We start from the raw sequence: 15341 nt of genomic DNA, 5'->3' as shown, positions 1-15341 counted from the left end.
GGGTCGCTCTGAGAGGTCGCTCCGGGCTTCGCTTCGTGTCGTCTCGCCATAGAGACGCGAGCGACCTCGGGGTGTCGCTTTGGGAGGTCGCTCCGAGAGGGGTGTGAGATGCGAGCGACCTCGGTGCGTCGCTCTGGGCTTCCAACGGGATGAATATGGCGAGCGACTTCATGGGGTCGCTCCAGCTAGGTCGCTCTGAGAGGTGCTTTGGAGCGACCTCATGACGTCGCTGCGGAACCTCGCTCCCATCCTCTGCTCGTCCAATGATCACCTATTTCACCTCCTTTGAGTTCCAAATGCATCCAAATGTCTCCAAGAACTCCATGTGGCACTCCAACACCTGATAAAGACTCATGTATGCAAAATGTAACCTAAACATGGCTAACTCCTAGTCTATATGATCAAAATGCACATGGACGAATGAATATGATAATGGAAATATGCAAGATATAATCTTTTAAATTACGAAAAAATGAAGTCTTTTATTTTGAATTTTGTGTCATAGAACTTTTGAGAAAGCAGAGAAAACTCTTGTGTTGGTCAGAGTCTCAGGAAACACTGGACCATATACAATCAGCATTTTCACAAAGCAGAGAAAACTCTTGTGTTTCTTCATTTTTTCATTTTCCTCTAATAGGAATTATGTGCATATATAGCATTTTTGGGCTGAACTTTTGATACCTTACGCTAATTCTTTTCAAAAATGATAATAAATCGAATCTAGAACATATTTCTTCTGCAAATATTTAATCTAAGCATGCATTTGATAGCCATGTTTTTTTTCTTTCGCCACTAGTTTGTGTAATACAAACAAAATAAAAGCATATTTTTCACTTTTTAAAGAATGATTTATGTTTACGTTTTTGCTCATACCTAACATCAACTGTAAACAAAGGGTAGCAAAAGTAAGGTCTCCAAAGAATTATATATGCACTAGCAATCTGTAAACATAAGCTGTGAAATCTAAAGCAGAAATTTGTTCGAAAGAAACTCTCTAATGTAGTTTATAATGATCATTTATATGAGAAAACCACAATACCACTTGGGAGCCCAAGAGAGAGAGAGAAAAAAAGCTACCACTTCCTGCTCCGAAACGCATCCAAGTACTTTGTAACTGGCTAGTGACGTGGCGTAAGCACTGCATAACAAAACAAATGGAAAACGATAAGTTCAGACTAACTTCAAAATGAAGAAATTGAAAGACACAAGTCCCTTAGATCCTAAAACACGTACATGCAGAGATATAACAAAAAGTTAACTCATAAAAACCTAACCCATCTCATGCAACACTCAAGATTATGATCAAGACACAAGGGCTGAGATGTTAGAAGCGGCAAAAAAATTATTTTCTGTGGGAGTTCCAATTAATCACTCAAGAACATTGATCCTGGACTGACTTGATTTATTAGGCTGGTTGGTTTCCTTTGTTATTCGTACCCCACTCTTCGTCACCCTCACTTCCATTAACAAGTACTGCACCACCATCCGTTGAGTCTCCATCAACAACAACTCCCTCTTCTTGATTCACTTCTTCTTCTTCTTCTCCTTCAAGCTGCTCCTCTTCATCTCCTTCATTCTCTTCATGACCATTTTCTTCTGCTACCTGCTCAGACTACAAAAAACAATTTTAAACAGCGAGTCTTGTGGAAATTAAAGCTACTTGCCGCTTTGATATAAACGAACCATCCACTATTTAGGATCCTACAGCTCCATGTGAACTCACCTCGTGTTCCATGTGTCCATTTTCCACTGATTCCTCTGCTTCAACTTGCATGTTTCTGAAGGCTTCCACGAGGGTCATGGCAGATTTATCGGCGTGGGTTGGATAATCTTCTGCAGCAGCATAAACTCCCCTGTAGATAAACAAGAGTCAATTTCTTGGCTTGACCAAACCAATAATACGCTGGGTATGAACCATCAACACTAATTATCTCAATGTGTAGACAAATGAAATAGAGAGTTGCTCATGGATGATGTTGTCCCAATTCAGAACATACAGCTTGGAATAAAGACTGTAAAAAAAAGAACATTAGCAAGAAAGTTATGCTAGGAGTACCTCGTCTCTACAGCTTTCGCTTCAACAGAAAGGGCAACATGCCAATCCTCAAAAAGATTTGGGTACTCTTCAGGATCAGCCAAAGATTCTGCTGCTTTTGAATTAACCTGTTGACAGGCCAAAGCTAACTTAAAGCCATATAATATATAATCTCATTGACCAAAAGGTTATAATAGAAAGATAAGTAAGTAACCTTGCTGAGATCTTTCCTCCAAAGAGCAACTATCTCTGAAACTTTGCTTGGAAGATAAGAACGTGCCATCAGAGCAGCTTCTGGTATCCGATTGCTGGAAAATAAAAAATTTTGTCATCGAGATAACAAGAAAGGCATATGGACTTGATTTTTATAAACCGCCATTTGAGCACTAGTGAAATACCTCTCCACCAATAACTGCAGACAATCTTCCAATCTACCCAGCATGAATAAGCAAAGAAAGGCAACATTGTTCTTTCCCTGCTCCTTAGCAAGGCATGCAAGCTTTGACACCCCTTCAGCGTCTCCCAAGGAAGAGTATAGTAGTAGCAAACCACTTAAATCCATAGCGTACTTCATGCAATCCTCGGCCAGTTGTAGCTATCATGATGGAGCACACACAAATTCAACAGAATCACTTAGATAGTAGTTATGAGAGATGCCACTGTAAAATCTAAACAATAGCAACTTTCTGTTGTCAATAGAGGGTTTGTAGTAAATCGACTGATATAGCATCTGTTCAGAGACTCATTTTCCTGTATATTTACACAAAACATTAAGACAGAATATTCTAGAGAAGATGTACCTTCCCAGAAGACATGGCCAACTCTCCTAACTGCTTCCACTTAGACTCACTCTGCACTTCTTCAGCGATTTCCTACAATAATGGAAAAACATGGATAAGAAACGGTTGCTCACTACACTCCTTTTGTTAAAATAAAAAGGTACTTCATAAACATTCAATCATCACATATAATATTTACCTTTGCAATCTCAAGTCTACCCAACTGTATGGCCAGCTCAAATCTGTAGTCCGCATCTGTCGCAATTTCTAAAGCATCTTCAATCATTCCCCGAGACTCCAAGAAATGAGCAACACTAACAATTGGAAGCAATTCCAGAACAAAATAAGAGAGATATACAAAAACTATATAGTGAAATAAGAATAGATAGGAAGGCATATATGTAAAACACAAGCTGAATAACATCACGTCGTAGGAGATAGCATGAGATGAGATGCGGTCAAGAATGAGTCTGTAACGTATAACGTACTTGTTAAGCTGCTCTTTTGGAATTGTAGGTAAAATTTCATTGGCTTTATCCAAATCACCTCGCATCACAAGTGTCTTGTATTCAATGAGGCTAAGCAGCAGGGTATATCCTATGACACTGCATTCCCAAGAAATGGTGAAACACGTCAGCAAATTCTGAATGCATTATAAAACAGTCTAAAATAAAAGAAAGAAGTAAAGGAACGTACTTGAATTCTTTGTCTACCAAGTATACCCGACTTTGATTGGCAATATAGCCTAACAAGTACATTGGACGGTCCAAATGATACATTGTGGTTACCTGCCGTAAGTATATTAGCAGCTAAGATACAGTGTGGCTCATAAAGATGATTGAATCTTTGAAAAAATAAAAATACACGAAGAGTACCTCGCCTCCAACACAATAGTTGAGCTTCGAAGAAGAGTTGTTGTAAATGAAGCAATCCCCCACCCATATACCTGTCCTAACACGTTCATCATTCTCATGGAGGACCTCAAAAGCATCCTCAACACCTTCTTCATCAGTTGGTCTTCCACTATCAAAATGCGAGGAAACCAAGTCACGCTGGAACAGAGAGGAACACCAGAGTAAACATTTGGAAAATCCACGAAAGCGGAAATCGATAACATATTGCTGAAAATTTAAAGGTTGACCGGCAATCTCACATTGTACTTCAGGATGTAGAATGACGTATCACTAGCAATGGCTACTAAATCACCACTTTCAGCCCAATAAACATTCTGCAAATTTTCATGGAGCACTAAAGAGTTAGATAAGACACAAATGGAGAAACTTCCAACTGAATTAAATGTAAAGAGAGAGAATTGGAAAAAAAAAACTGATGAAAGTTAAATTTCACTTCAGAGACAAGTTCATTCGTTGTGTACCTTTACAGTGACATCAATTTGCTGAATCAGCCTACATTCAGCCCAATCATAGAAGCAAATGAAATCATTTGAACACATTGCTAACAGGGTTCCTCCAAAAATCTTCTCAGCTGAGAAAGTAGGCCGAATGCTCTTCCTTTCCTGTAAGTACCACTTTTATTAACAAACCAGACCCACAAATATATGTCCCCATTGCAAGCATCAGCAATTTCTTCAACACTAGAAGCACTCTTACAAAAATGTAGCGCGAAGTCAAACCTGGAAATTTTTGCTGAATATTTTTATCTTTGATGGGCTTTCTCGAACTGCACACTCCCCCTCCGATGACCAAACAAATTCCAGTCCAGAACCAAAAGATCTATTTCTCCAAGCCAAAGCTGTGTAGATTATGTACTCTCCATCACCGCAGACTACCACAAACCTCCCGTTAGGATTGTGCTTCAAGCTCTGGGAGTTAGAACGAATAGCTATTTATGAGATAGAAGAGATGATTTTATACGGAACCACACTCTTGGGACTTCGTATGAAACATAATTTAATTTATATCATTTAAACTGCTCCATTTCAAATGTATATTGTTTCAAAGAACAATTAAAGCATCATTTTTAGCTGAAACATGACTCTAGTGGTACCCACAACTTCGAAATGTTTCCCCAATATCCCCTATAATAATTCAGCACAAAAGGACAATTTTCAGACAGTTCTGTATAGTAACACTTACTTGTGGATAAAGATCACATGTCCCCAGGTCTTTAACAGCCAAGGGAAGTCTTTCTCCGTCAGTAACCTAGGCAAAAAGACGTAAACTTAAAATCATCAGACAATACAAATAAATAGCTTAATCGCCATGTTGCTGCATGGTGCATGCTATAAATATAATACAATAGTTATAGTTAGAAGCTACACCTCATAACCTGCACCGAGACTTTTGATGTTTGCAGTTTGGATTTCATTATGCTTAGCCCATATAATTTTTCCGCTACTGTCCATGCTAGCAACAGGAATTTCTCGTCCAAGTTTAACCATGATGGTTCCTTCATCATACCCAATCACAACCCTGTAAAATGCAAACACATTCGTTGTTGATGGTCTTGTATAACCCTGATCCCTCAACAGCTCTTATAGCAATTCTAAGCACCATTAGCTCTCCAAATCGCAATTTCAGACGAGAACTAACAGCAAATCAGAAACAAAGATTCTACCAAGAGAGAACATCTACTCATGGAAAACAAATCTAACAAACATTGACTTATTATAGAAAGGTAAAATGAGGAAGCAAAAAATTAGAACTCACCGGCGCGAGCTTTTTATGTAACCAATGGCCCAAACTCTATCGAGAGAATAATTCAGTGTGTTCTCTAGCCTGAAAAAAATATAAAAGTAAAAATAACAAATCAAAGGACAAAATAAAGAAAAAAACTACTGTGAAAATGAATACAAGAAAGAATCTCATGTGTCCAAGGCGTAGTTAAGTGTTACATACCCCAACAAAAAAACAGCATTGTTATGTCTATTGACAGAATAAAGGGTTTAGCTAAAACACCTGTAAGTCGTGGCGTGCCAAATGCGAACAGTGCCATCCTCGGAACCTGTGAGTATTATTGGAAGCTCCGGATGGAAACATACTGCAGATACATTGTGGGTGTGCCCGTCTAGCGTCTGGACACAACTTTTGGTTTGATAGTCCCAAACCTGATTACAAAAGCACAACTAGTAAGTTATCTGCAAATACATATTGGGCAGACGAAACAAATCACATATATAGGAAGCTTAACCAGAAGAATACCTTAGCAGTATGATCATCAGAGCCAGTAATTAAATAGGGCTTATCACCCCCCGTAAAGTAATCTACGCAGTTGACTCCTTTCTGATGAGCATCAAGTGTAAAATTTGGGTCTGGGGAACCAAGATTCCATATCTGGAGATGAACAAGTATGAAAAAAATTGTCTGAGCAAACACATTTTACAGCACCTGAATAAGCAATAAATAAAAGCGACTGGGCCATTTTCGAACCTTTATGGAACGGTCAAGCGATGCACTGGCAAAAGTGTTGGTGTCTTTTGGGTTAAACACCACTTGCATCACATAATGCGAATGTCCCTCAAATATCTGAGTACAGGCCCAACCGTTTTCCCAGTCCCAAAGCTTTATGAGCATATCATCAGAAGATGACAGCACATACGGAAGGGTGGGATGGACAGCAACACACCTAATGTAATCCGCATGGGCTTCGAAAACTTTAACCTTGTCCATTGTATTGTAGTTGTATACACGGATGTGCAAATCATCCGCTCCTGCCACAACCCATTGCTTGCGTGGAATGAACTTGGCCGACCTAACTGCAAAGCCATATATAAAAACTCAGCAACAGTAACAAACTAAACAAGGCAATATACAGCAAGTAAAAAACATATAACAAGGAAACTAGGCATTAATTTAGAATAAGCTCCGTAATAACTGTTATACCTGGCACATCAGTCACCTCGAAGGATTTTGTTATCACCTGAGAGGACAATCATATTAGATTCGAATCAGAAAAGAGTTCCATGAAATCATAAAAACACAAGCTAAACGACTAATTACAGTACTCTGAACCATGTAACAAGCTGTTGAGTGTAGGATAGTAAAAATATTCACCCACCTGCGTCTGGTAGTTCCAAATACACACGGTTCCAGCATACAAACTTGCTAGGATCCTGAAATTTAACAAGTCAAGAAGCACCATGAGAAAAAAAAAATGTGATTGCATCACCACATCCAAAATGTGACATGTAACAAAACTGCAAGATGGCCAAGCCATTCGCCTCAAACCCCCAAAATTTGTGAAAAACATTATATATAGATAGGCCCCCAAATTTGTAAAAAAAGAAAAAGTTTAGGCCCCCCGAACTATTGAAATATTTATTAAACTGTCTGTAGCAGGGCACAATCAAAAGTTGAAATTACATACCATGGCTCTGTAGGATGCAGATCCACAGATTTGACTCTCTCTGATCGTTGAGCAAATTTTCTCTGATGCAAAACATAACAAAATCAAATCATCGCCACAGCATTATAATAAAAAATTCAACAGAGAAGAAGGTCAGGAAAGTGTTCCTCATTGCATACCTTGATATCGAGACTGAGCGGCTGTTGAGAAAAGAGAGCATATAGTCAGTAACAACATAGAGAGCTTTAAAAAACCTAAAAAAAATCACCACATAATTGCGAAATTCAAATGAAAACAATCCAAATTCAACCTCCTAAACCAAATGCCACACACTATACTCGATTTCATGAAAACTACAACCAATGGCAACATCACGAAACGGAGATGTTGATTTCGGATTCAATGATCTAGATCGCATCGCAAGCGAGTTCGATCGAGATCTGGGAGAGAGGAAACGGAAATAACATTGAGAGATTTGAGGTCTCACCATCTTTGCAGATTAACCAGAAGAAGATCTGCTCTCCGGGATCTCGTGGTTCGCTCAAATCGGTAGAACCGCGATCGGAGAAAGGCGTTAGGAGGTGCTTGCGGAGAGCTGGGAGGACGTATTAATACGGCGGAGATAAATATCATTTACAGTATTGAACACAATTGAAGTCATCTTTGCAATCAGATTTTGACACATCATTAAAAATATTTAAAACAGATTAATAAGCCAAAAAAAAGACATGTCACAGTTTTAAATAGGTCTGGGCAAAATAACCGGAACCGAAGAACCGAACCGGAACCGAACCGAAATACCCGAAACCGGAACCGGACCAATACCCTCAAATACCCGAATGGTTCCTATATTTTTATATCCGAAATAACCGAACCGAACCGGAACCGAACCGAAAACCGAACGGGTATCCGAATATATAAAAATATTAATTATATATACATATAACTTCATTAAATATATATTTTAAATTTAAAATTCTATTAAAAATATTTGAAAATAGTTGAAGATAACTAAATTATTATAAAGTATCCAAACTACCCGAAAGTATCCGAAAGTATCCGGATAGTTTTATCCGAAATATCCAAAGTAATCCAAAATATCCAAAATTTTTATGTAAATCATCTTAATTATTTGATATTTTACCCTAAATAACCGATATTTTATCCAAATTATCCAAACTACCCGAACTATCCGAACCCGAACCGGATCCAAATGAGAACCGAACTTTTTCCAGATATTTTTCGGTTCCTACATTTACTATCCGAACCGAACCGAACCCGAAACTATTCGAACCGAACCGAACCGAAAATATGTCAAATACTAAATAGATCCTCTAGCCCCTATCCGAACTACCCAAAATACCCGAACCGAACCGATATCCGAAATGCCTAGGCCTAGTTTTAAACACTCCAACTAAAACTCAATTTAAAGGAATCGAACAAGTTTGAGTCTAGGCATTGGAACCAAACTAATTTCATAAAATATTTTAGAGATTAATCCTATATATATATATATATATGTATATTTAGAAAATATACTGTTGTAGTTATCATTCATTTTATAAAAGGTTTTTGATCCATACCTGACGCCAATCAAAGTCACCGGTCAGTATTTTTCTCTGATTTTTGTCGGTGTACCTTATAAATAATGTTTATGTGTCTACATTTCAGTTTCTCGTTATATAACAATAGATTTAGGAACACATTTCGAATTAGTATGACTATAATTTTATTTCACTGTCGATATTAGAATACAATCATATTTAATACTATTGTTTTGGGAAATTATGCTCTACAACCAAACAAAAACGTATAATTCATTGCATAACCATTTACCCTAACATTTTTATACACGGTGTTAATTTTATAAATTAATATTATATTGTCCCTTCTTGCAACCGTTAAAACCTGAAACAAAAATAAATATTATTCTTAATTATTATTATATCTAAAAAGTAAAACGTGGCTTTACTAACATCACATCTTTTCTTTGTATTCCTTGCTAACTTCGTAACCTTTGAATGCTCTCTGGCACCGCTTCGCTCCACATCGTCACCTCCACCGGATTAACATTGAATTGTTGACTTCTTCTTCATTTTTTGCAAGCGCGTCCTCTTCTTCTCGTCTGAAATCATTGGTCACACAACGGCGTTAAAGTGTCAGTGACGAGTAGTATGAAACCGTTCCTATTCCACTTCACACTGTCGATTCTTGTCAGATCTCTGGAACTACAGTAAGTTCTCGGGTGTTTACCTTCGAATCTCTTCGTATGTTGTTATTTTTCTTCTCTATTTGGGATATTGTCGGAATTAAGGTACTAGAGTTGGTAAATCTACAACCTTGTTACCATTGCATGTCGGATTTGATTTTTGCGCCGAAGTTCGCCAATCGATTTAGGGTTTTGGTTTCCCCGATTTTTCTTGATTTTAAATTTTAGGAAAAATACATAGTAAATAGTATAGTAATATAATTTGTTATATGGAATAACATCTTTAATGTAATACAACATGTATGTGTGAGATCTCTTACGCCTATTTTATTTGAGATGGAATAAGAAAACTATATGTTCAAACTATTCTATTGAAGATGAAATCGATTGACAACCTTTCTACTTGAGATGGAATTGAATGATCTGTAACGTATGTGCTACCATTTTTTATCAACAATCGTACTGTTTGAAATATAAAAAGTTAATTTCTATATAAAATAGAATGAATTACTTTGTCATAACCATGTTTTCCTCATACTTTGTTCTTTAGGTTTGGCATGGACGAATTAGGCTTTCCTAGTAGATTATTGAAGACATGTTTTGAACCCACTGGAAAGACGGATTAACAACTATTTCAAACTCCGCTGGTTTGAGATGATCAAGAATGCATTAGAGGGTTCAATTTTGTTCGTTGTTATTTCATATTCTCTTGATGTTAGTTTTGTATCGGTGTATGTGTTTTATATTAGTGTGTATATGATTTTTTAAAGAGAAATAATATATGAAAGTAAATGGAATAAAATTTAACATGACATCAAATAAAACAGAATACAATGTGATGTTGAATGGGAATGATATTCATATGATCTAGTTTCTTCCACCTCTTTTCTTTAATGCCGCCAATCTTCATTTTTTTCTACAATCAATCTGAATTTGGTGTAAGCATTACTTCCTTTCCCTCAATTATAGACACTTTAAAATTTGAAAAATATGTATTGACTTATATTGTTTGTCACTGTTTCTATTCTATATGCTCATGTGGAATGGAAATGCATATTACTGGCATTTTAAAATTTGGGTTTAGTTTATGAAAGATTGGGGTTGACATTGGATTAAAGTTTATATTTCCATGTAGGGTTTAGTGATTACTGGTTTGGTTTTAGTTTTAGTTAGGGAAGATTGGGGTTGACATTGGATTAGGGTTTATAATTTCTTGTAGGGTTTAGTGATTAGTTGATAGGGTTTAGTTTATGTACGATTGAGTTGATATTGGGCAAGCATTATCACCTTCCATGAAGGCATAGCCATATCAACATGTGAGTAATATGTTAAGATAATCTTTAGAATGCAACTACATTTTCACATTTTCTATTATATATGCCTCATGTAAAATGATATTCATTTTACTGGCATTTCGAAATTTGGGTTTAGTTTATGGAAGATTAAGGTTGACATTGGATTAGAGTTTATATTCACATGTAGGGTTTAGTGATTAGTTGATAGATTTAGTTTATTAAAGATGTGAGGTGACATAGGATGAGGGTTTATATTTCCGTGTAGGGTATAGTGATTATTGGGGAGGGGTTAGTTTATAGCATATTGGGTTCTCCATTTGAATTTGAAGATTGGATAGAGAGTGAATTAATATGGAAAAGTTTTAGTTTCATAGTGATGATTGGAACGAGGTTAGTTTCTGGCATATTGGATTTTCCATTTGAAGATTGGGGTTCACATTAGATTAGGAGTCATATTTCCGTGTAAGGTTTAGTGATTAATTAATGGGATGTAACATATATTCCTCTGTGTGGTTTACTGAGGTTTTACACTTTCCATGCTATTTGGCCTTTATATTGTGACATATACTATTGTATCATATAGAATAGCAATGTTCGGAAATTGGTTTCTCCATTACGCTACCATATGTTTTAGAACGTGTACTCTTATTATCCACTTATTTTCTTTCATAATGTTCTGTCACACGTGATAAATACAGCTGGCCTCTTATCTTCGTATCAGTATGTGTGTGTTTATATTCCACGGAAAAACACCACGTTGCTTACTTTATGCATTGTAACTGGCAACATGTTATGTGAAGGGGTATAACCGGCTAGAAAGTGACCAAAAAGACTAACATTGAATTATGTCAAAATCAATGTTAGTGAGCTAATTTGTCACTGAAAAATGGCTATTTCGCCAATAAACCCTATTGTTTTTGTGTGTTTTTTGTCTGATGATAATTTTTTTCTCTTTCTTTTTTCTTTCGTCTAGAAATTTTTGATTTTCTTTGTTAGATTTTTTTGGATTAACGACTTATTTCTACACCAGAATTTTCGTATATTAACAAATGTACACAATTTTTTAACCTCATCCTGATTGCAAACAATTCAAGTATATAAACCTATTACCCCCAATAAGAAAAAGTGAAATTCGTTTCTACACAAAGTTTAAAACATGAACTAAAATCAACAAATATCGGTTTAAAGTTAGTTTGGTATTCTTTGTTTTAAAACTTAACCAATTATGACCGAAATTCAATTTATTTAACCATAGATATTATTTAACCGACTTATAATTTATAACCCAGACCCAAAAAATCTGTTAACCCAAAATCCATACCCGCTAATTAAACCTAAATAGAAATCTAAGTTAAAATTCTGAAATTGTGTATTCCAATTTCACTGAGAGAGAAGATTAATCTCAAAGAGAGAATGATAAAGGCAGAGATAGAATATATTTATTTACAGAGAGAAGATTAATCTCAAAGAGAGAATGATAAAGGCAGAGATAAAATATATTTATTTACAGAGAGATAGATGTATATTTGCACACAGCGGCATAGTCAAAAATATTTTTTATCAGGGTCATGTTATGAAAATTTAATATTTAAATTTAATATATGTACTGTTATTATAACAGAAATATTTTGTTTACAAATTAATGGGAGCATATGAAAATTTATACATAAATTAGAGGTCAAATAATATTTTGACTTAATATTAGTAATTTTAAAAAACAATATACTAAAAAGAAATTTTCCAAATTTTAGTGGGGTCACCTGACCCCACAAGCTCCTCTCTACTTCCGCCTCTGTTTGCAGAGAAGCTGTGGAGAAGATGAAGTTGTATTAACAACAGATTTGTAGGCTAATAGTTATATATATTAACTTTGTAAAGTGTTAACAACGAAGATGTGTAGCTGGTGGTTAGTGCCTTATAATAAATGGACGTGGGTTGTAGGTTCGAAACCAAGAGTAATGCAATTATTTTTTCAATTTAATGAATAATTTAATGAATAAAAGACGATTTTTCCTTTGTCTTCAACTTTGCGATTTGCAGACCCTAAATTCTGCATTTTCACTCATTTCTTCGCAATTTACAGCAGATTAGATGATTCATTAAAACTCTAGATGTAGTATTTGACGACGTAATCACTAATTCCGATCTATGATAATAAACAATCAAATTTTTAAATTTTAATTTTAGGGTCCTTCATGTGTTCTATTTGGGATTTTAAAATGTTTAATAGAAGGTTGGGTCGGGTTAGGTAGTTGAATTTTCGTTTGGGTTTGTTTTCAATTCATTTATAAAACCAATTGATACCAACTGGTTTAATATCGGTTAACATTCTAAACCTCAAATCAACCCAAATCTTCGGTTGTGTGGAAACGAGTTTCGATTTTTGTGATTGAGGAGTTATAGGTTTATATATTTGAACTGTGTGCAATTAGGACGGTTAAAAATGGTGTATATTTATAACTATATGAAAGTTCTGGTGTAGAAATATGTCGTTATTCCCGATTTTTTCCTATTTAAAGTTATGTTTCTAGTATAAACATTTAGCTTGCAAAGTAGCCCAATACAAAAATAAACTAGGTGATTATGGTCCAAAGCCCCAGACATAAATGAAGCACTTAGGCCTGATTCTTAAAATTCCTCTTGCATAATTACGATTCCCTTGATTTTCTTGAAAATTGAATAACTATTAATGAAATATTCATTGAATTTTTAATCTTTTGTATTTTGAATTGTCAGTTGGTGTTTATATTAGTTCTGAGTTCAGTTGACAGGCAAATAAATTATTTGATGAAAGCAAAAACTATCAGGGACTTTCAATTTTTAATTTTTTTGAAACTTCAGAGACTTTCAAGTTGCTAAACTGTTTAACGTAATCTCGTATTTTAGCCCTGTCATCTAATGGATGAGAAAGAGTTTAGAGTTTTGATACCACGGTTGCGCTTCGGTTTTCCAAAATAAAATAAAATTCATTGGATATCTAAAAATTGGTACGTGTGTAGCCCTCATCGTGATATCTCATGTATGAAGTATAAAACTATATATCGTGAATTTGGTATTAGTAGAATCGTTGAAATAATTTGTATAGATTGATGGTCATAAGCGTGGTGTTAGTATAACCATCTAGCCTGTACTATTATGATAGATCTAGAATGGTTATTTACAACGTTATTTTTGAAGACATACAGCGTGTTTTCATATGCTGCAAATAATTACGTTAGCTGATAGAAACACAATGTATTATTAGATTAAAAAATAACCATGTAACATATAAAACAAAAAAATAAAATACATGATATATCCTTTACTAGCTAGCTAGGATATACCGGAATCGATCAATATTATTCAACAAAAAAACAAATTAGACTGGACATGTTGAAAATAAATGAAAATACAAGTGAAAGTTAGCTTTGTGTAAATTTAGTAATTAAATAAGTATCATTAAAAACATGATTATTGTTCTTAGGGTGGAGTTTTTAGCGGAATATAAGAACCAGTTTCTTAACTTTTAACTGAAAAAAGCTAAGAACCGGTTCTTAAATATATTCCGATAAAAACCCCACCATAAGAACCCCAATAATCATGCTCTAATGCAAGTTAAACAAAAAAAACGAGAGAAGTATTATGCACTTTCTGCCGCATATATCGGTTTCGGGTTTATACGATCACTAGTTTATCATTTCCTACTCTTTGTAGCTATCCTTTTATCATGTTTTTTTTTTCAAATTGCAACGGAATTATAATTGGCATATTACCCTAAATTATTCATATGTAATCGAGTTTAAGACCAAAAAGTTGATAGAAAGTGAGACAAAATGTCACTAAAAGCTTTAAGAAAATGAAAAGGCATTTTGTTAATGAGAATAAATCTTCGTGATTCCTACCATGTTTTCTTAGACAACATATTTGGTAGAAGGACCAACCTTTAATACAGATTGACGGAAAGAGAGACAAAATGTCATTAGAGGCTTTAAGATATTTAGAAATGGGTTGTTGGAAGTGAGAATAAACCTTCATGATTCTATCAAGTTTTATAAACAACATATTCACTTCCTACCAAGTTTTATGAACAATATATTCAATTATTTGAAGGATTAACCTTCATATTACCTTAACCTATTATGAACTTGCAAAAGATATCATCTGGAAACTTACCCATCTATAAAAATAATTTTTCGGAAGATTTTTTTTTGAATATATAGTACTATAGATTGTTATTCTTTTGAAGTTCTTTATTTTAATTGACATCCAGTAATAAGTTGTTTGCGAATTCATCATTAAACCAAATGGTAGAACTGGTAGTTGACAAATTGACATACAAATGGCCAATTAATTTTATTTGGAATCTGAGAAATACCTATCAACAGGATTAACACATCCGAATTATTTGAAATAATAATATTTAAAAATTACATCTGAATTTACGTGTGTAAAAAAGAATATATGATCATGATTACACCATGATGAATATATACTTGCATTACTTGTTGCATGTATCGACTCGACGCATCACACATCAACTCCCGAAGGAGATTAGTTGTTTAGATGCGTGTTGTCCCATTCTACTGAATTTTCCTGACTCTTTACATTCACAAACATTTACTAAATAAACCCGTCAGTAATACGTGGTTATATTTTTATTAATTTGAAACCTAATATTCAAATATCATAAGTGTAACAATAATGATGTCTCTAATGTGTGTTTTTTTTTTTTTTTTTTT

At 34.9% G+C, this 15341-nt stretch overlaps 1 protein-coding gene across 4 annotated transcripts; it reads right to left on the bottom strand.

Moving 5' to 3' along the window:
- Window positions 1-895: 895 nt before the first annotated feature.
- Window positions 896-7775, bottom strand: LOC106316523 (coatomer subunit beta'-3). Of its 4 annotated transcripts, none has more exons than XM_013754439.1 (25): window positions 7607-7775; window positions 7299-7319; window positions 7141-7202; window positions 6832-6886; window positions 6657-6693; window positions 6204-6529; window positions 5976-6107; window positions 5733-5881; window positions 5484-5552; window positions 5096-5246; window positions 4911-4976; window positions 4448-4636; window positions 4190-4330; window positions 3968-4042; window positions 3690-3866; window positions 3511-3602; window positions 3303-3419; window positions 3014-3128; window positions 2836-2907; window positions 2434-2630; window positions 2250-2343; window positions 2057-2163; window positions 1724-1853; window positions 1438-1612; window positions 896-1138 (listed from the first exon to the last, which is right to left on the bottom strand). In XM_013754439.1, the coding sequence occupies exons 1-25, from the start codon at window positions 7607-7609 to the stop codon at window positions 1119-1121; spliced, it is 2772 nt and encodes a 923-aa protein (XP_013609893.1). In that variant the 5' UTR covers window positions 7610-7775; the 3' UTR covers window positions 896-1118. The 4 variants fall into 4 exon arrangements, with proteins under 4 accessions (XP_013609893.1, XP_013609888.1, XP_013609897.1 ...); XM_013754434.1 differs by having other exon boundaries at window positions 1398-1603; XM_013754443.1 differs by having other exon boundaries at window positions 1438-1603.
- Window positions 7776-15341: the final 7566 nt, after the last annotated feature.

Source organism: Brassica oleracea, chromosome C1 (assembly GCF_000695525.1).
Source record: "Brassica oleracea var. oleracea cultivar TO1000 chromosome C1, BOL, whole genome shotgun sequence".
Lineage (NCBI taxonomy): Eukaryota > Viridiplantae > Streptophyta > Magnoliopsida > Brassicales > Brassicaceae > Brassica > Brassica oleracea.
This window is presented reverse-complemented; position numbering and strand designations above follow the sequence as displayed.

Excerpts from the sequence above, each read along its gene's own strand:
- LOC106316523 (XM_013754428.1), bottom strand. Across the intron at positions 4,331-4,447 it reads TATTCAGCAAAAATTTCCAG|GAAAGGAAGAGCATTCGGCC; the intron begins GTTTGACTTCGC and ends TGGTACTTACAG. Across the intron at positions 4,043-4,189 it reads AAATTGATGTCACTGTAAAG|AATGTTTATTGGGCTGAAAG; the intron begins GTACACAACGAA and ends GAAAATTTGCAG.